This window comes from Triticum urartu, chromosome 6 (assembly GCF_003073215.2).
Source record: "Triticum urartu cultivar G1812 chromosome 6, Tu2.1, whole genome shotgun sequence".
In the NCBI taxonomy this organism is placed as follows: Eukaryota; Viridiplantae; Streptophyta; class Magnoliopsida; order Poales; family Poaceae; genus Triticum; species Triticum urartu.
Window position 1 is genome coordinate 472,126,642 of NC_053027.1, and position 20,227 is coordinate 472,146,868.

General features: G+C 45.2%; 1 protein-coding gene and 1 pseudogene across 1 annotated transcript; one reads left to right on the forward strand and one right to left on the reverse strand.

The window, feature by feature from the left end:
* Positions 1 to 3,767: 3,767 nt before the first annotated feature.
* On the forward strand, positions 3,768 to 4,598 carry LOC125516856 (annotated as a pseudogene).
* Positions 4,599 to 5,307: 709 nt separating this feature from the next.
* Positions 5,308 to 14,207, reverse strand: LOC125514318 (GTPase-activating protein gyp7). The gene is made up of 15 exons (XM_048679631.1): positions 13,886 to 14,207; positions 13,434 to 13,592; positions 13,018 to 13,084; positions 12,812 to 12,919; positions 12,509 to 12,593; positions 11,986 to 12,040; positions 11,235 to 11,636; positions 10,671 to 10,730; positions 9,593 to 9,691; positions 9,405 to 9,515; positions 8,876 to 8,947; positions 8,656 to 8,772; positions 7,808 to 7,957; positions 7,144 to 7,244; positions 5,308 to 5,824 (listed from the first exon to the last, which is right to left on the reverse strand). The coding sequence occupies exons 1-15, from the start codon at positions 14,126 to 14,128 to the stop codon at positions 5,497 to 5,499; spliced, it is 2,157 nt and encodes a 718-aa protein (XP_048535588.1). The 5' UTR covers positions 14,129 to 14,207; the 3' UTR covers positions 5,308 to 5,496.
* Between the last annotated feature and the right edge of the window lie 6,020 nt (positions 14,208 to 20,227).

Sequence of the window (20,227 nt, forward strand, 5' to 3'; positions counted from 1 at the left end):
TAAATGGTTAAATAAAAGGTTCATAGTCTTGCCTCTAGGAGTAGCTCAAGTGTTTTTGGGGATCATGTTTTCCGGATCTTAGGATATCGTCAAGTTTTTCCTAAAACAACATTGAGATTATGACGTTAGAAGAACGGTCATATTGAATCGACCCGATCTAGTTTGTTATGACTTGAGTTAATATTGTATGTAATCAGTTGTAATAACATGGAGTGTTAACATGTGATTTTGCTCCTTAGACCATGAGAGTATCGCGCTCACTTATTGCCAAACGTTGGGCTTTGGGGTTGCTCGAACGTCACCTGTAACACTGTGATTATAATGACAACTTACGGGTTCATCAGAAAGTTTGATAAGTGGTCGGATAGCTCGAGAGTGGAATTTGCTCCTCCGATGATGGAGAAATATTCTTATGGCCCTCTCGTGTGACACCATCCATCATCATCTAGCCAGACACAGGTGACTACATGATATGTCTCCAACATATCTATAATTTATGAAGTATTCATGCCATGTTTACAACAATTTTATATGGTTTTGGTATGATTTGATTAGAACTAACCCGAACTGACGCTGTTTTCAGCAAAACTACTATGGTGTTGTTTTTTGTGCAGAAATAAAAGTTCTCGGAATGGGTTGAAAATTTCTGATGATTTTTTTGGACCAAAAGAGACCCCCGAAGCACTAGAGCTGGGCCAGAAGAGTCCCTAGGAGGCCACAAGCCTCTAGGGAACGCCCTTGTGGGCCCCTCGGGCACCCCCCTGACATGTATCCAACGCCGAAATTTTTTATAAATACGGAAACCCCCGAAAAGAACCCTAGATCGGAAGTTCCGCCGCCGCAAGCCTCTGTAGCCACGTAAAACCAATCGGGAGCCCGTTCCGGCACCCTGTCGGAGGGGGAAACCATCACCGGAGGCCATCTTCATCATCCCGGCGGTCTCCATGATGAGGAGGGAGTAGTTCACCCTCGGGGCCGAGGGTGTGTACCAGTAGCTATGTGTTTGATCTCTCTCTCTCGTGTTCTTGATGTGGCACGATCTTGATGTACCGCGAGCTTTCTTACTATAGTTGGATCTTATGGTGTTCTTCCCCCTCTACCTTCTTGTGTTGAATTGAGTCTTGCTCTTTGAGGTTTTGTTATGTTGGATTGAGTATTGGATTTGAGAACACTTGATGTATGTCTTGCGATGGGATATATGTGGTGACAATGGGATGTTCTATTGATTCACTTGATGTATGTTTTGGCACTCAACTCACGAATTCCCGAGGTGACATTGGGGTAATCTATGCATAGGGGTTGATGCATGTTTTTGTCCTACATTCTCCGATAGAAACTTGGGAGTGATTCTTTGTTGCACGTTGAGGGATTGTTATATGATCCAATTATGTTATCATTGTTGAGAGATTTTGCACTAGTGAAAGTATGAACCCTAGGCCTTGATTTCAAGCCTTGCAATACCATTTTTGCTCACTTTTGTTACTAGTTACCTTGCTGTTTTTATATTTTCAGATTACAAAAACCTATGTCCGCTATCCATATTACACTTGTATCGCCATCTCTTCGCCGAACCAGTGCACCTATACAATTTACCATTGTATTGGGTGTGTTGGGGACACAAGAGACTCTTTGTTATTTGGTTGCAGGGTTGTTTGAGAGAGAGCATCTTCATCCTACGCCTCCCACGGATTGATAAACCTTAGGTCATCCACTTGAGGGAAAATTGCTACTGTCCTACAAAACTCTACGCTTGGAGGCCCAACACGAGTCTACAAGAAGAAAGGTTGCATAGTAGACATCACTACATCACGTGGATGTTGGAACACAATAACGAGAAAGAAGAACAAAACCGGTAACAAGGATTTCGGTATAGTGAGCATGGTGATGACTCAGGAGGATACCGATGAATCCCGGGTTTTGTGAAATATCACAAAGCAAAGGGGACATCACATGATAACCAAAGTTTCACTCAAATATCATTCGTGTTCTCATAGGGATCGATATGGACATCCACGGTCCCGCTATCGGTTATTGAACGAACAATTTCATTCATATCTATGAGTTAGCGAGCCTACCGGGTCACAAGCTTAAGGCAATTACAATCTATTGAGTGTTAGTAGGACGGGAGTGATGAGAATATATTTGTGAAATTGTTTCATTAATATTTGGAATAGTTTTGAGAGGAACCGAAACCGTATTGGGGTCACCGGAAGGGTTTCGGTGAATATCAGGTAATATAATGATCTAAAAGTATTTAAAACTATTTTATATTGAATTTAATATCAATGGCCTTTAAAAGGCCAAGAAGGAAGGCGCCCCTTCCTATAAGGAAGGAGGCCGAATTGGGAGGGGAGGAGTCAGACTCCTCCTCCCCCTGGCCGGCGCACCAAGGGGGAAACTTTCCCCCTTAGTGGCAGCCCTCCCTTTCCCCTCTATCCTATATATACTTGAGGTTTGATGCTCTTTTGAATACACAAGTTTTGGAGCCTCCTCTAGTTCTTCTAGTTCTAGTTGGTCCTAGTTGACTAATTAGAGCTAGGCTAATTCTCTTTTCCTCATAATTAGAAGCCCCGTGTGGTTCTAATCTCCCCCCTCTAATTCTCCGGCAATGATTAGCTCTGGATGGCAAAGCGCTGCCGGATCCTGAAGGTTGCATGCTTGAAACCAAGTAGAGAGGTCGTGGGCAGTTCACGGGATCGTTCATCGATAGTTCGAGAGACTCCATGTACGATCTACATCGACACGTTCTTCTTCCGCTGCAACTTGGTGACGGTAACGATCGTGATCCCAACGCGTCATACATCTTCATATTGATCTTGGGTATGCGTATGCGTGGAATTTTTTGTTTTCTACTACATTTGCCAACATATTTGGGGATAACATTTATTCATGGCTAAAGCACATTTTGGGATAACACATACACCCTCCATCCATATATATATGCCTAATGCGTTTTCTGAGACTGACTTTGAATATTGATAAGATTAATAGTACTATATGAGATGTATAATGTGAAAATTATATCATTGAAAGCTTCTTTCACGAATGAATTTGATGATATGATGTGTGTAACTTGCATGCCATGTATTATTGCTCTAACATATGGTCAAAGTTAGCCTTGAAAAACACATTAGGCCATATATATATAGATAGAGGGAGGGAGTAACATTAAATTCATGGCTAAAGCGTGTTTTGGCCACGAGTCTAACCGTTGGGAGTAAAGTTCATTTTGGGATAACATTGATTCGCCCCTAAAACGCGTTTTGGGATAACACGTAACATTGATTCATGGCTAAGGCGCGTTTGACCTTGAATCTGACCGTTGGGACTAAAGCCTATTTCGACCGTGAATCTGACCGTTGGGAGTAAAGTCCACTTTGGGATAACATTGATTCACATTTAAAGCATGTTTTGGCATAACATGTAACATTTATTCATGGATGAAGCGTGTTTTGACCGTGAATCGACCGTTGGTACTCGAAATCCATAAATAGGGGTGGGGTTGGACCATGGTAGGTATACTCCATCGTTGTGCCTCCTTTCCCTGCCGAGTAGCGCAACCGCGCCTCTTTGCTCGGGAGCGCAGGCGTGCGCAACCGCGCCTCTTTGCTCAGTAGCGTAGGTGTTACCATCAACTCCTCGCCAAACAAATCAGCACCTACCTCTCCTACTCTTATGGCTTGAGATCACTTCTCCCCATCTAAAAACCCTCCCCCATGAATTTATTTGCACAAGATCCAATCAAGGAGAAACCTTAGAGGCCCAGAATGGAGGCGTCGGGGTCTTTGTGCACCCCATCTGGAGTCCGAAGCAAGCTCACGTTCAAGATCTCCGGCTATAGCCTTCAAAGGGGCCTCGGCGTTGGAAGTACTTTTCGTCTCCCGCCTTCAATGTCGACGTCTACTTCTGGCGCATCAAGTACTACCCTAATGAGGACTACATGTCCCTTTCTGTGGAGCTTGCGACCAGGCGAGGGCATCCTTCGAGGTCAGGCTCGTTGACCAGACCAGCAAGTTGTCGCCGTTGGTGGTGCTCTCCCAGAAGATGTCGATAGTGTTCTGCTCTCATTCGCCAACCTATGTGGGCACTTCCTGCAACCATCGGAGTATTTGCAGGATAACAACCCTGTGATTGAATGTGATGTCACAGTTCTGGCAGCAATAACTGTGCCGCCCTTTAACATCCAAGTGCCTCCCTCAGACCTGCCGGATAATCTCAAAGAACTGCTTAAGGAAGGGGAAGGAACAGATGTCACATTCAAGGTTAGAAGGGGGAGTTTTCCTGCACACAAGATTGTACTTGCGATGTGGTCGCCTGTCTTCGAAGCGGATCTCTTTGGGTCGATGGGCGACGGGACAAGGCGTACCATAACCATAGAAGATATGCAACCTGCTATTTTCAGTGCATTGCTTCACTTCATCTACATGGATTCATTGCCTTCCATCGGGACATCTGATGGAGATGATGGTGAAGAAATGGTCAAGCACTTGGTCATGACTAAGAACAGGTATGCCATGAAGAGGATAAAGGTGATATGTGAGAGCATCCTTTGCAAGAATCTTAATGTTCGAAATGTTACTACTCCCTCTATTCCATAATGTAATGTGTATAGATTTATTTATTTTTGAAAAGTCGAACCTAACAAACTTTGACCAAGTTTGTGAAGACAGATATTTACATCTAGAACGCCAAACAAATATCCTTAGATTCACCATAAGACGTAGTTTCATGTTTGTATATATTTGATATTGTAGATATATATTTGATAAGTTCAGTTTAAGTTTGCAAAATTTGGCTTATCAAAAAATCTATATGCACAACATTATGGAATGAAGGGAGTACTACTTTAGCTCTCGTGACCATTATCATTGCAACCACCTAAAAAATGCTTGCCTTGAGTTTCTCACTTCTCCAGATAGAATAGCCGATGTGGTGGCAAGCGAAGGGTATGCTCACATCAAAAGATCTTTCCCTGCTATCATAGCAGATGTTTTTGAAAGGGCAACTGAGCCTCGCAAAATTTAGTGTGCTCATCCTTGGTTAGCTGTATAGCTAATGGATATTGGCTTGTTCACAATAAATTCGGTTCGCAACAATTCTTCCATGCCGACAATCATTTTGGCTTAAATATTTGATGTTTCAGTTCCATAGTTCTCAGTCAAGCTGAAATGAGCAATAGAATGAGATAGCCCAGATGCTATCTTCAGTTTAAATTTATCTTGAAAAGCCATATAGGCAGGGCCACATGAATGGTGATCAGACTCTGGACTCTGGAGCCTGCCAGTTGATCAGCACTGAAGATTTAGGTGAGAGAAATAGGCAGTGAAGCAAAAAAAAAGTCTCATACAAGATCCATCTCCAGTAAGAAAAAGCAAGAGTCAAGGTACATATATACAACAATAACATCTCATAGTTCTTCCAAAGGTTCTGTAAAGTGTCATTACGCTACTATCTCACAAGACATCATCTTCTTGCAAGTACAGACCACCATCCGTCTCACAAGACATCATCTTCTTGCACGTACAGACCACCATCGGTCTCAATGGGCATAGAAGGCGGAGTTCCAGGTGGAATGCAATCGGCCCCGGCCTCACCTGCAATGCTACACAATGCCTCGGCGTCCTGAATAGCCCGATCAATATTGATTTGACCACTTAGCTCATTGATGAACTTGAGAAGGGTGTCGAAGTCCATCCCTTCCCCAATTATCCGCAGGCGGTACCTTTTCAAGATACCGACGCACAAGTACAGGTGAAAGTGTTCTGAAAAATAGTGAGTCCACAAAACTTCCCACAAGAGCATGATCTGATCAAAACTGAACTCCCTGCAATCCATAAGAATTTGGTGTGACTTGGAACTTAAGAGAGAGAGAGAGAGACTAACTGCTAACTGTGTTTTCTTTCTTTTCAAATAAATGCTTCAGAGCTCACTGAATAAATGCATTTCTGTACAATTTATCTCTGTCAATCAAAATATTTTTAAAATGGCATGAAACTGGTAATGGTGAAAACAGTTTGTGTTTGCCATACCAGGCCAGTAACCACTGGTATAGACTAAAAAATAACTTCACAGTGGTAGCCAGACATAAATCAGGCACACTGATTTATAGGCATCTTTTGGTTCGTTAGGTCTTTGCTAAAAGAGAACTAATTTTGCTCTCCCTGCATGTGCATCTCTTTCCTTACTCTGCATCTCTTCCCTTTAACTCCAGATCTCTTACCATTAATTCTGCTAACATTTTGTTAAAGAAAAGAACCAGACATACCCCGACTGCCAAGTCGACTAAACTAGGTCTGGACTTAGGTAGGGCCTACTCACCAGCAAAAACCTAGGTTTAAAACCAAATTAAGTTATCAAACTCAAAAAGTAACTATCATGATTGATAGATTCGGTTTTTCCTGTCACAGCTGATTACTCCTCTTTTTGTGTCCTTTGTACATGATTGATGCCACTGGTAAATGTTTTGCTGGGAATGAGAGCTGGTAGACTACCAAGAAGGCGCCAGCCTACTTGCGGTACAACCAATAAAGCTGTGCCAAATGTAAGTTGCAACAGCAGGGCACTATGATACAGTAATCCCAGCTGCTTGCACGAAATATTAACTACTAAGAATGCTTCTGGCCAGTAATACTAGGTGAAATTTGGCCTTGTTAGAAATATGGATGCAGATGGGGCAGTTCAGTTTGCCAGGTTTGCTGATCCACTTGGCCTGCTCAAAACTGTAAAGGCTATGTTTGGATGTCTGTAATGGACTCCCAGATTGGGATTTGGTATTCCCAGCTACCAATTCGGTTGTTTGGGTGCACATCAAAACGTCGAATGGAAATGGGCTCAAATACATCAGCGAATTCGCCATCTCACGCCCTCCCATGTTACGGAGCCATTTGCTACCAAAAGTTAAGAGGAAGTCCAGAGTGCCGAAACGGACCACGTGCATCCTAACTTAAAAGCTACGTGTGCTTTCACTTTCTGGATAACTTCTAAACCTTATGATTCCCTTAATTTGGCTACTGAAGAACACTCATTTTCTGCATATCTAGATTTCAGTAAAATTAATGAGTTACAACTGTATAACAATGGCTCTCTCCAAGAATTACAAGTCAGTAAGATGCAAACGCTGCAACTTTAAAATGAAGAATTTACCTTTTGAATTGTATAAGAACCCAGCGGAAACAGAAGAAGTAGTTTAGACAGTCGTTCTGCCTAAAATAGTTATGCAATGAAGGATCGAGAAGCTCCACCAGCTGAGGTAGGAAAAATATATACAAACTCAGTATGTTGTATTTATATTAGATTAAAAAGGTAAGAAATGGATGGAACCAATTACTATGAGACTAAGCTGAACAGCATTCATCAAAGACTTGAAATGAATAGCCATAGCATAGTTGGGATTAGAAGATACTCCCTCCGTTCCAAAATAGATGACTCAACTTTATATTAACTTTGTACTAAAATTAGTACAAAGTTGGGTCATCTATTTTGGAACGGAGAGAGTAGTAACCATGGGATTGATGCATAGCTATAAAAATAATACATTATAATTCAGCATCTTAAAAAGTTAAAGATATTTAAAGGCTTCAAAGGATATGAGTGCATTGCCATTTGTCAAAGAAACCGAGGGAATCATATAAGTATTAATTAACACAAACCATAAGTATGCCCAAAGTGAAAATGTTTTCCTTGATTTGCATTAGATACACCAACAAAACTATTCTAATAGATATAATATTGACCTCTAACAAGAATATCTACCGCGTACAGCTAGATTGGAAAAGGAGCAACATGATAATCAATAGTCCATATATACCTTGGATAATCCAAGTAGTTGAGCATGCATGCCATTCTGATCACGATTAAAATTGCCTCCTAGTCGTTCCATCAAAGAAGCAAAGCACCAAAATGCTTCGGACTCATCCTCCATGACATAAAGTATAGGTGCCAAGAAATCACTCATTCCCTGGAGGACAGATCATATATGAATATGGTATCGTTCCAACAAAACTGTAGACAAAACTTTATGGTCATCATAAAGAAAAATAAGTTTATGTAAGGTTTGAAGTTCAACTTTGTATCCCAAATAATCAGTTAATAAAGTTGCATAGATTTACAAGTTAATAACATAAAGATTTACTGGGTTGGTATACAGTACCAAGTACTCCCTCCGTTCCTAAATATAAGTCTTTTTAGACGATTTCAATATGGACTACATACGCAGCGAAATGCGTGAATCTCACTCTAAACTGTGTCTATATACATCCGTACCTAATCCACATTGAAATCTCTAAAAAGACTTATATTTAGAAATGGAGGGATTATCGATCATCAAACAGCTAATGTACCAACATGAAGCCGCTCTGTGTGTCAACACAGCGAAATAATGTCTAGGATGGCACACCTAACTCTCCTGAGTGTTGTATTAGATCTAAAACTGAGAATGAATGCATGCCAGGTGATAAGTAAATTCAACATCTATCTATGATGCTATTGTCTTAAACAAGCATGAGAATGAAGCATCTTCAAGCATTAAGACCAAAAGAAGGAAACAAAATAAGTAGTCGAAGACAGCTAGTGGACAGCTTGTTTCAGTTAAATGCCACACAGTTTCATTACATGGCGGGAATTGCAGATGCAGGGCTATATGTAAAGCACACTTACTTGACAATAACCCAGGTCAAAATTATAGAAGGAATATGTCACCAAGATGTCACGTAGAACTACAACATTTGGATTGTCATCTCCTTCATAGTAAGGAACAGATCTGTCTGTTCTCACCTTCATACCAAAAAAAGCGTCAAAATGTAAGCGAAAATAGTACAGTAGTACAGAATTATATACAAGGAGATGGTAGAAAGGATAAGAGGAAACTTATCCATACCACGTCTTTGTCAATAAGACCTTTTCTTTCCCTAAACTTGGTGAACCTTTTAGCTTGTGTGGTTGAGATACTCTGCAAATGCCACATGGTATAAGAATAATCACAATTATTTATTTAAAATGGAGATCGGTGTATCTCCTGATCTGAAAGCAATGAATATGATAAGAATTAAAACAGCTGGATGTGATCTAACAATACTTTGAATGGGTTGCTATTTATGCAAGCAACAGTATGCTTAACATAAATATCAGCCAATGTAATCACACCCAGAAACTGTGTCCAAACATTAATGTGCGACCATTCTCCTACTCGTCAAAACCAGAAATGCCTCGCAGACCATAAGCCTAAGAGAACAATATGTGTTTATCTTCCTCATAAGCCAAATTCAGAGTTAAAAAAATTAACTATATCTATATAGTGCAACTGTGCAAGGGGATATGTCATGACCAGCATTCATAATTTATGCAGGAAAGGAGCAGCTTCGGGCACACTGAATTGCAGAAAATTAAACTTGTGAACCTTGACTAACCTTCCACTGGGATTTTATGGCTTCATATTCTTCTCGTTTCATGGCAGCAAGGTATTCCCTCTCAGCTTGTGTTGAATCATATTCATGATAACCCAACAAGAATTTCCAGACCTGCATGTTGAATATCAGTATATATGGATAAGATTGCCTTGCTGAGTAATTATGACACACAGAGTTAAGTACAACACCTCTTTTCTCAGAACATGATCGACTCCCCCATAGAAAATCTTCTTCCTCAGTGCCTTTGAATCCATAATTCTACCTTCAGGATCTAAGAAAGATCTCCACTATCCAAAGATATTTATTCCCAAAAATAGTAAGGATTCAGATGAAACAGAGAAGTACTGACATAGCATGATCAATACAGAAATAAGTGCCAGATGGTCGGTGATAAAGATCCATGAAACTAGGAACATGATGTTCAGTATAAATTCACACGGCTCCTGGTGACTGAAAAAAAATATCAGACTAGCTTTTGGTAAAGCAATCCTTGTAAAGTGTTCAGCATGGTGCAGCTTAGCTTGTGGCATTACCAAGGATAAGTGGATAACTACAGGTTTGGACTGGAGGAAACAGGTAATGGCCTGCAAACTATCTAACCTTCAGAAACGGTGTTGTTCATACCAAAGGTTTCAGTATCTAATACAAAGGTTAGTAGGCCAGCCAGGAAGAGTAAGGTTTTGAACTTATGGGACACCTCCATTAGCAGGGGCGGGCCTAGGACCGGTGCTAGACGGTCCAGCCCAAGTAACCAAGGGAACATGTTGTACTGAAGACAAAAAATTCTGAATCTGAGTAGTCCAGCACCCTGTGACCGGTCAGCAGCCCACTTGGCCCCTCCCTTGGTCCGTTCCTGGGTGCACCCTTGTCCCTAACCTAAAGCTTCCTTAAAATCCAGGTCATAAACCAAAATTGAACATGATTGTTCCTAGAGTCTGAGCGAGAGACCAGGCAAATCTGGGAAGTGTGTACGTCCAACTTTATTGTTTTCAGTCCCACGATTGAACTGTACTTGATTGTCCTGAGGATCATAATATTTTATGATCATAAACACACTAGAAATCAAATGTCGGACTCATCCCAATTGTTTGGTTACACAACGTTCACAAGAGATGTATTACGCAAACTCGGTTACGGAACTAGCAACAATTACTACTGCTTCACAGCAGAATATGTGTAGTGCAACATGGATTTTTGTAAGGAAACATATATAGATGGTGACATAAAGTGCTCACAAAAATACATCAAATATCCGAGAATTGTTACCTCTTCAACACTTAATGGGTTGCCTCTCTTTTTTCCCCACACCAGCAGTAACTCGTCAGACTACGAAAAGAGTAAGGAAACTGATGTTACACAAAATGAAGTATGCACAGTTCATAACCATGGAAGGTTAAGCAGGTTCAAACTTTCAATGTCATCACAATTCAGAACATAAAACTAAGCAGATCATTGTTTTCTAGAAAAAAATTCAAATCAAGTTTTCAAATTTGAGTTCATTAATTTACAGAAACTACAGTTAATAAAGTTCACTGGTGGTGAATTGACAGGTTATGATATTACATTTGAGCAAATGTCAGAAAAAATAGTAGCACAGCTTCAATTATCCGCCCGGTATAAGTGGCCTGCGGCCATGATCCTAATTTAAGCTTCAGAAGTTATTGCCAATTTGATTTAAATATATAAGTAAAATTAAATCTAAAAAGGAAGTAAAGTTCAAATGTGTGTCCAGACATCTGGTAAGCAACACTTCAAGAAGATGTATTTCAGTGCCGCAAGTTGTGGTGCCTGAATGGATACAAAGACAATACATCATGTAACATATGTTACCTCTACCGAGTCCGAGGGCAAAGAAGCATCATCCGGTGTTATTAGCTGATCTGCGTACTTGTCACTTGCTTTGTTGTCCAAAACATATTCTTGTTTTTGCCGTCCATAAGCATGAGAACCACTACTGTGATTTTCACGAAAGAGGCTTGATGTTGTCTCGCGCGCAAACTTCGTAACCAGTGAGAATTTCTCCAGAACTTGAAACGAAATGTCTCGGCCTGGATCACTCGATTTGCGCCTTTGCTTTGAGACATATTCAGACATGGTTGAAGGCCCCCCATATTTGGCATCATCTCCATGTCGTACTTCACTAACTGAACCAGTGAAGCTGAAGGAATTCTGTCGTGACATGGCATTAGCCACAGTGGCAACCCCTGGAAGCTCTAGAGATGACAGGCTTTTCTACAAAGGCATCAAAAGAGTTGGATTAAGGATGATGGCCTTTCTACAAGGAACAAGCGTAAATACTGCATCAGTAATCAGTAATCACTATAAGTTCAATTTGGTCAACACCTTGGTCAGAAAAAGAATTTTTTACCAATGATACTAGAAAGCCCAAACTTAACAGATTCACAAGGTCAACAGTTGCTGCAGGACAGAAAGAAGGGGGCCAAGGAACTAAAAAGAATCCCATTGATGGCATTGGGTCTTTTTACTATGACAGAGTAAGCTACCAACAGAATAACAAGATTCCAAATTATCAATTGAGAATGTTTTGCTCGATTCAAGAAGCTACAGCGGTATAACAAACCTGAAGAGGATCTTCAAAGTCGTTGACAAGAAATACATTAGGATCATCATCCGACCTACAACATAAAGAAAACATGTAACCACAAGCAGGTAAGAAAGACATTTGATACAAAGAGAAGTTAAATAGCATTTATAAATGTGGTTTCATAATCATGGGGATGTAGATCTTGTGGTCAGAGTTTGATGCTTCATTCAATTTCTTTCGAATAGGATGGATTGATGTTAAGATTCACAATCGAAGTCTAATAGAGTAGATGGCAAGGTCAACAGTCGGAGTTATCTCCCTGAGTTCAGAATATGTGGCACTAAGATGCTATCATACACAACAGGAGTAAAGCAAGACATGCATCGAGAAATTGTAGTTGAGAATATAGTTGATAGCCTTAATACATGACGCTTTCCGTTAAGGCATTTGTCAGTTGCTTTAAGTTCCATTTGTAGGAAGGCACAAGTTAGGCATTAATAAACAAAATATGTACAAACATGATTAAATATTTAGGATCACTGAGCCGAAAGAAGGAAACCTGATAATAAAGACATGCTGTTTCAATGTTGCGAACAATTCACGAATTCCGCCATTGTAGAAATAGAAAGGAGGAAAAGCCAAGCCTGCAGAAGTTGACAGACTAGATAAATAAGACTGGTCCCACTCATAAATTTGTCTGCCAGTGTGCTCATCTAATGATGATTGGGTCAGCTGGCAGAAGCAGAAATGCTAGGTGCGAACAATATATCTGAAAAAATCCGACCGCCAAGATATAAAAATCAAGCAGAGTTTCAAACCAGCTGCGAGATAAGAGGAACGAACACCAAGAAAAACACTTCACCTGATGAGAGAACAATGATTATGTACTCCAATCCAAATGTTGGGGTGTGCCTACGGATGAAGCGCACGTCACTTAGAGGCAAGGCCTGAATGGTGTACAAATTTCTATCTGCACAGAACCACATATGTAAAGAGTCAGGCACCATCGCTGCTGTGCTTCACTTGCCAAATTTAGTACGACCAAAGACGCAAACTATAGATTCCTACATTTTTCTATTTCTGCAGTGATTGAACTGGTTGAGAAACTGTTAACTCCCTCGTTTGGCTCCCAGCTCTGTCAAACATATCAGACGAAGCATTAGCAGAAGAAGCAGAACTGTATTGAGGTAGCAACTAGCCATAACTCATCCAAGTCTAATATCCAGTATACAGAGGATAATACTATGAAGTGGAAAACAGCAAGTAACATCCTCTCAATCATTGTCACATAAATGGCCGCAGAAGAGTGCAATATAAGCCAATGGGCATGCAGTCTGCGTAATAACACGGTTCCTCACAGCAGTTAAAAAGTGACAAGGTTCTGGCGCATGAGTTCTAATATCAATTTCTACCCCTAAATCATGCACTATCATGTACGAACCACCACACATTCATATTAGCTGGTTGCGATGTGGATAGCTCACCAGGAAGAGGGAGCCGAGCTGCAAGTAGAGGCGCAGCTTGCCGCTGATCCGGCCGGAGCCATACTGAGTGGGGTGGATGGTGACGCGCTCCTTCTCGTACACCACGTCCATCCTCGCCGTCTCCTCGGACCCTATGTCCGCCATGTCGGTCCGCATGGCCTTCGATCACCAGAACGACACCATGTCAGTAACCAGTTAAACCAAAAAGGGGAAAACACGCAGAATCGATCGCCGGTGGAACAACAGAAGTATCTATCTATCTATCCGATGCTAAAACAAGAGAAGAGGGCAAGAGCAAGCCCCGAACCCCGTCCTCCGGACTCACGAAACCGGCGAGCGAGCGAGCGACCTAACCAACCGATCGACTCGTCGGCGCCGGGCCCTGAACCCCAAACCGCGCTAGGAAGGAAGCGGAAGCGGAAACGGGGGAGGCGCGGGAGGGCGAGTGGTACCGCGTGGATGGAGGCGGGGACGGAGGCGGCGTCGGCGTAATCGGGGTCGTCGGAGAGGTCGTGCGGGTCCGGCGAGCGCGGGTGGCCCGCGTCGGCGGCGCCTGCTCCCCGCGCTGCTGGCTCTGCTTCCCCGCGCATCGATCCAGGGAGGGGAGGGGTGGGGTGGGGAGTCGGTCGCTGGGATTGGGTTTGCTGCTGATCTCGCTCGGGTTTTTGCCAGTCGCAATAATGGGGATCGACCATATAGCGCTGCGTTGGAGTGCTTGGCCCCGTGACCCCCGTCTCTCAGTTGCCCTCTCTCTTTGCTTTGCGAGAGCGTTGCAGTGCGGCGAAAGAATTCCCCGGCGATAATAAATAAACAAAACAAATAAATATCCCAGGCCAAATCATTTTTGGGCTGGAGAAAAATACAGGAGCGACGGAACGGCAGGTGAGACTTGACTGTTTAGCGCTGCTGGCGTTGCTTGGTGGAGGTGCATGTGCAAAAAATGCTTTCGTTTTTTCTCCAACGTATGGCGGAGGGCATCTTGTGGACAGATATGGTAGTAGTAATTTGCACTGGTGACTAAACAAGGGTGACGTGGCATACGGTACGGGTGCCAACGGAAAGCGACCACATCCGCAACCAAGTTGCTTTTGCTAGCTACTCCAGGCTTGGTCTCGACTCTGGGTAATAGTAACAGGTCGGTCGTGCCTTAGAGACAAAGGCAGGGAAAGAAATCAGCGTCACCTTAGCCGCGTGAGCAAGGACCCGCAGTCACACGGACGGAACCACGGAATCACGGCAGCTGTTAGATCACAACTTTACGCAGGCAGACTCCCGTCGGCAAGTAGGGGCCTGTTCGGAAACACTCTGGCTCCAAACTTCGCGGAGCTGAAATGGCAGAGGGGAGCGGAGCGCAGTTCATTTTTGCGAAGCTGCCATTTTGTCGCTCCGCATTCCAGCGCTGAGCGGAGCGGAGTAGCTAGGGCGGTCCGTTGCCAAACAGGTATTAGGTCGATGTCCGTTGAAGACCAGGCAGACTCGCAGTGGCGCATTGAAGATGAAATAAGAGTATCTACAGCCGGCATCTCAAACCCGCCTCAAACGTCTGAGCGGACAACTGGGTCACTGATGGGTCATCAAAAAGCGACCCAAACGAACTCATCAAACGCGCGCTGACCGATACCCTCTTATATTCAGCCCAAATCCGGGACGGATATGGGGGCGCCCGGGCGCGTCCACCACGCCGGACTAGCGATGGGGCCTCACAGAAAAACATCTCTGAAACTCGACGGTCTAAACTCGTCACCTCCATCGAACCGATGGCGTGGCGCCACTCCGACGGGTCGCGTAGTGCCTAGTCTGGCTATTTAAGCCAACCGCCGGCATCAAAACCCTACACGTCCACATTTCCCTCCGCCCATCCGCCAGTGCGCCAGGCTGCAACTCCTTAAGCAAATATGGGCAAGGTGCGAAGCCCGGATCGCCACGGGACTACCAGACCCTGCACCCATCAAAGCCCTCCCCTTGTTCCGGCTAACAGCACCGCCTCCCGCTTGTTGCAGACTCATCATAGTTCAACGCTTTGCTCTCACGCAAAAATCAAGGACCCCGATAACCAGCGAACATTTTTTATGACAAATTCTTTGAAAACACATGACAATTTCTTCATAACCACATGGCAAATTCTGGCAAACAAACACTTCAAGGAGTTGCCATACTTCCAACACAAGCCCCATGTTACATTATGCTAGAACAACAGATCAACGTGCTCAGCTGGAATGTGAGGGGTCTAAACAACCCAGACCGAAAAGCCACTGTCCATGAAACGATCGCAGCATCGTCGTGCCAAATTGCCTGCTTGCAAGAGTCCAAACTCGGCAATGTTGATCAATTCACCGTTGCCTTCCTTGGGGGAAATAGACTTTGCGGTTTCGCGTAACGCCTGATGAAGCTATGTACCTAGGGTAGGGTCATGGACCTGTCCCAGCTGCCCTACCCAAGGACATCTTAAGAAGAAATCACCTTCCAATCGACTTGGAGGTGTTCCACTCGAAAACACTCGACCAAGATCCAACCACCCGACGGCCAGGAGACCTAAAGGCACTCCGCACGCTAACGGTCGGTTATTAAGTAGTTTTTATGGTCATCATAGCACTTTATTAGAGGCGTTACCAGTAACGCCCGACCTTAATCTATTTAAGACCCTGCACAACTGAGGGCCGGAGGGGTCCGGCGAACTCTATATAAGCCACCCCCTCCTCAGTGTAAAGGGTTCGCACCCCTGTAATTCATACACGCATAATCCAGTCGACCGCCTCCGGGCTCCGAGACATAGGGATATTACTTCCTTCGAGAAGGGCCTGAACTCGTAAACCTCGTGTGCTTACAACTTCTCCATATCTAAGATCTTGCCTCTCCATACCTACCCCCCTACATTACTGTCAGACTTAGAACCACAACAGTTGGCGCCCACCGTGGGGCAGGTGTTTTAGCGATTTATTGGAGGAGTTGCGATCTTTTCCGATCCAAATCATCATGGTTTCTGGCGGAGGTTTGGTGGAGGGCCGCGAGATCCGTCTCGGCGCGCTCACGTTCATCGCCGACGACTCCGCTTGGCTTCAGGAGGCTCCGCTCGACGTGTACGCACTCCCTGTCCGCAGGGCGACGCACTTTCGCGCGTGCGTCCGCGGCATCCTCTTGCGGCAACCATCGACCCACTATCGGTCGGCTCCTGTGCTGTCCTCCCTCCCTATTTCCCGCCGGCGCAAGCGCTCCGGTCGGTCGAGACTTCAGCGGTGGGTGAGACACGCGGTGGCATGCCAGTCGGCCACCCCTCAAGTCGCGGCGATCAAGCCCGACGAATCCCTCTACGGCTTGTTCGACCTGTCGACTGGCTCCGCAGAGACCGCATCCGAGTGCGACAGCAGTGATCCGGCGGCGGAGGTTCTGATGGTCGATGGACCACTCAGTCCTCCCGGTTTTCCCCGCACCGACGGAGGCGCAGGTGGAGGCGACCCGTCGCGTCCCCATGAGGAATATCTCCCCGAGCCTCTCACGTCGCTGCAGAGAGAAGAACTTCGTCGCCAGAACATGGATGCACTGCATACTCCTATCGTTGGAGAAACCCCCGAGGCTCGTGCCTTAGAGGACGCGCGCCTGGCAAACTTGGCCGAGCGCACCCGACTGGAGAACCTCCAGCGAGCACTCGATGAGCGTGCGCGACAACGGGTTCCAGAATCCAGTCGACGTCAGCTCTTTCCGCCCCCGCAGGTATATCGAACTCCGATTCAAAACTTGGCAGCTGCAGCCCGTATAGCAGAGTCGATTCAGCCTTCCCAGTCGGAGGCTGGCAGAGGCTTGCTGCAGATCAGAGCGTTACTCCGAGCAGCAGGAGACCAGAATTCCGCTGTTTCTCAGTCGCGGAATAGGATTCATAGCAGATCCATTGCTGCAGGCACAATCCAGTCGGCTCATAGCCCAAGATCGCCCCCGAGGCGTGAGGGACGTGGGGACCGGCGGAATCAGTACGGGAACCGTGAGCAGTATGATCACCGATTCGATCATGACGATCAACGTCGAGTGCCCACCCCTCCCCCGAGGAGCGGGTCGTATGTGCCTCGACAGCAGGATGACATGCGCCCTCATAGTGTTGGGCGAAGGATTCCAGTCGACCCCAGGGAACCAGGCTTTGATGCGAGATCCATTCTCGTTCAAGGTTTGGTCGACAGGAACAGAGCTCACCGAGAAGGTCACGACAGAGATGCACCTACCAACAGCGGAGTACATGTTTCGGGGCCAGAGTGCTTTAGTAGAGCCATCAGGGCCGCTGTGATTCCTCCCAACTTCAGGTTGGCGACTGGGGTCAGTAAGTTCACTGGTGAGTCCAAGCCCGATACTTGGCTTGAAGACTACCGAGTGGCCGTCCAGATTGGCGGTGGCAATGATGAGGATGGCCATGAAGCACCTGCCTCTCATGTTGGAGGGCTCGGCCAGAGCGTGGCTGAATCAGTTAGCACCCAGCAGCATTTACACTTGGGAAGATCTCGCCCGAGTGCTTGTCACCACATTTGAAGGAACATGCAAGCGACCGGCAGGGCTGACAGAACTGCGGTCCTGCGTGCAGAAGCCGAATGAGACTTTGAGGGATTACATCCAGAGATGGATCACGTTACATCACACGGTAGAGAATGTGCCTGACCATCAAGCGGTCTGTGCCTTCAAACAAGGCGTCAAGTACAGAGAACTGAATCTGAAATTTGGTCGAACCAGAGACATGTCCTTGAATCGGATGATGGAGATTGCCACCAAGTACGCTAATGTGAAGATGAGGATCGACTCAGGAGCGGCAAGCTCAAGTCAGTCGTTCAAGAAACCGGAGGAGGAAATTCCAATCGGAAATAGAAGCGGAAAGCCGAGCCAGCTGCTCCTGGGGAAGCCTTGGCTGTAACTTAAGGAAAGTTTAAGGGGAAACCCAAAGGACCTTGGAACCCTAAGAAAGTTAAAGACCAGGACGGAAATGATGTGTTGGATTTGCCATGTCACATCCACACCAAGAAAGATGAAGAGGGTAATTTCATTTACCCGAAACATACCACTCGATAGTGTCGACTCTTGATCCAGCAGTTCCAGGGCAAGCAGCCCAAAGATAAGGAAAAGGAGTCGGACAAAGTTGAGGACAAGGAAGATAGTGACGATGGATACCCCCAGGTCAATTTCACCCTGATGATTTTTGCTGATGTTGAAAGCAAAAGTCGACTGAAAGTTATCAACCGAGAGGTGAATATGGTTGCTCCGGTGACACCCAGTTATCTGAAGTGGTCTCAGACTGCCATCACATTCGACCGGTCCGATCACCCAACGCACATTGCCACCCCTGGGAGGCAAGCTTTGGTGGTTGACCCAGTTGTTGAAGGCACTCGACTGACCAAAGTCTTGATGGATGGTGGCAGTGGTTTGAACATACTATATGCTAAGACGTTGAAAGGGATGGGCATTCCGATGTCCAGACTCAGTCCCAGCAACATGAGTTTCCATGGAGTCATTCCTGGGAAGAAGGCTGAATCACTCGGCTAGATTGCTCTTGATGTGGTTTTCGGTGATTCCAAGAATTACCGCAAAGAAAAGTTGACGTTCGAAGTTGTAGACTTCCAGAGTGCCTATCACGCTATTTTGGGCAGGCCGGCTTATGCACGCTTCATGGCCTGACCATGTTATGTGTATCTCAAATTGAAGATGCCTGGCCCCAATGGTGTGATCACTCTTACGGGCAATCGGAAGAAAGCAGAAGAATTTTTTCAGAAAGGTTCAAAGATCGTTGATGCTCAGATGGCAGTGGTGGAGCTGCAGGAATACCAGAAGACTGCAGACCCGAGTGATTTGTTGCGAGCCAAGAAGCCCGCTACAGAATCAGCTTTTCAGTCGTCTGGCGAAACGAAGACAGCTCACATCCACCCGACCAATCCCAGCGCTGCTCCAACTCATATCTCAACAACACTCGACTCCAAATAGGAAGAAGCGCTCATCTAGTTCCTCCGTGAGAACTGGGACATTTTCGCATGGAAGCCTTCTGACATGCCAGGTGTTCCCAGGGAGCTGGCTGAGCATCGCCTACGAGTCGACTCAAAAATAAAACCTGTCAAAGAACATCTTCGACGGTCTGCCGTCCACAAGAGAAAGGCTATTGGCGAGGAGGTGGCTCGGCTCTTAGCAGCGAAGTTCATCCGAGAGATCTACCACTCCGAGTGGCTCGCCAACGTTGTCATGGTCCCCAAGAAGGACAAGTCACTTCGCATGTGCATTGACTTTAAACATATCAATCAAGCCTGCCCGAAAGATCATTTTTCTCTCCCCCGCATCGACCAGATAGTCGACTCGACTACGGGATGTGAGCGACTGTCTTTTTTAGACGCCTATTCCGGGTACCATCAGATCCGTCTGTATGGGCCTGACGAGATCAGAACAGCTTTCATCACTCCATTCGGGTGCTTCTGTTATGTTACCATGCCATTCGGCCTCAAGAATGCCGGAGCCACATTCATGAGGATGATACAGAAGTGTTTGCTCACTCAAATCAGTCGGAATGTGGAAGCATACATGGATGATATTATGGTCAAGTCACGGAAGGGTTCCGACCTGCTGACTGACCTTGCTGAAACCTTTGCCAACCTCAGGATGTATGACATCAAGCTTAATCCATCAAAGTGCACATTCGGAGTTCCTGGCGGAAAGTTACTCGGTTTCCTCGTTTCCGAACGGGGAATCGACGCAAATCTGGAAAAAGTCGGTACTATACTCCGAACGAAAAGTCCTGTGCGAGTGCACGACGTCCAAAAGCTTACTGTTTGCTTGGCCGCTTT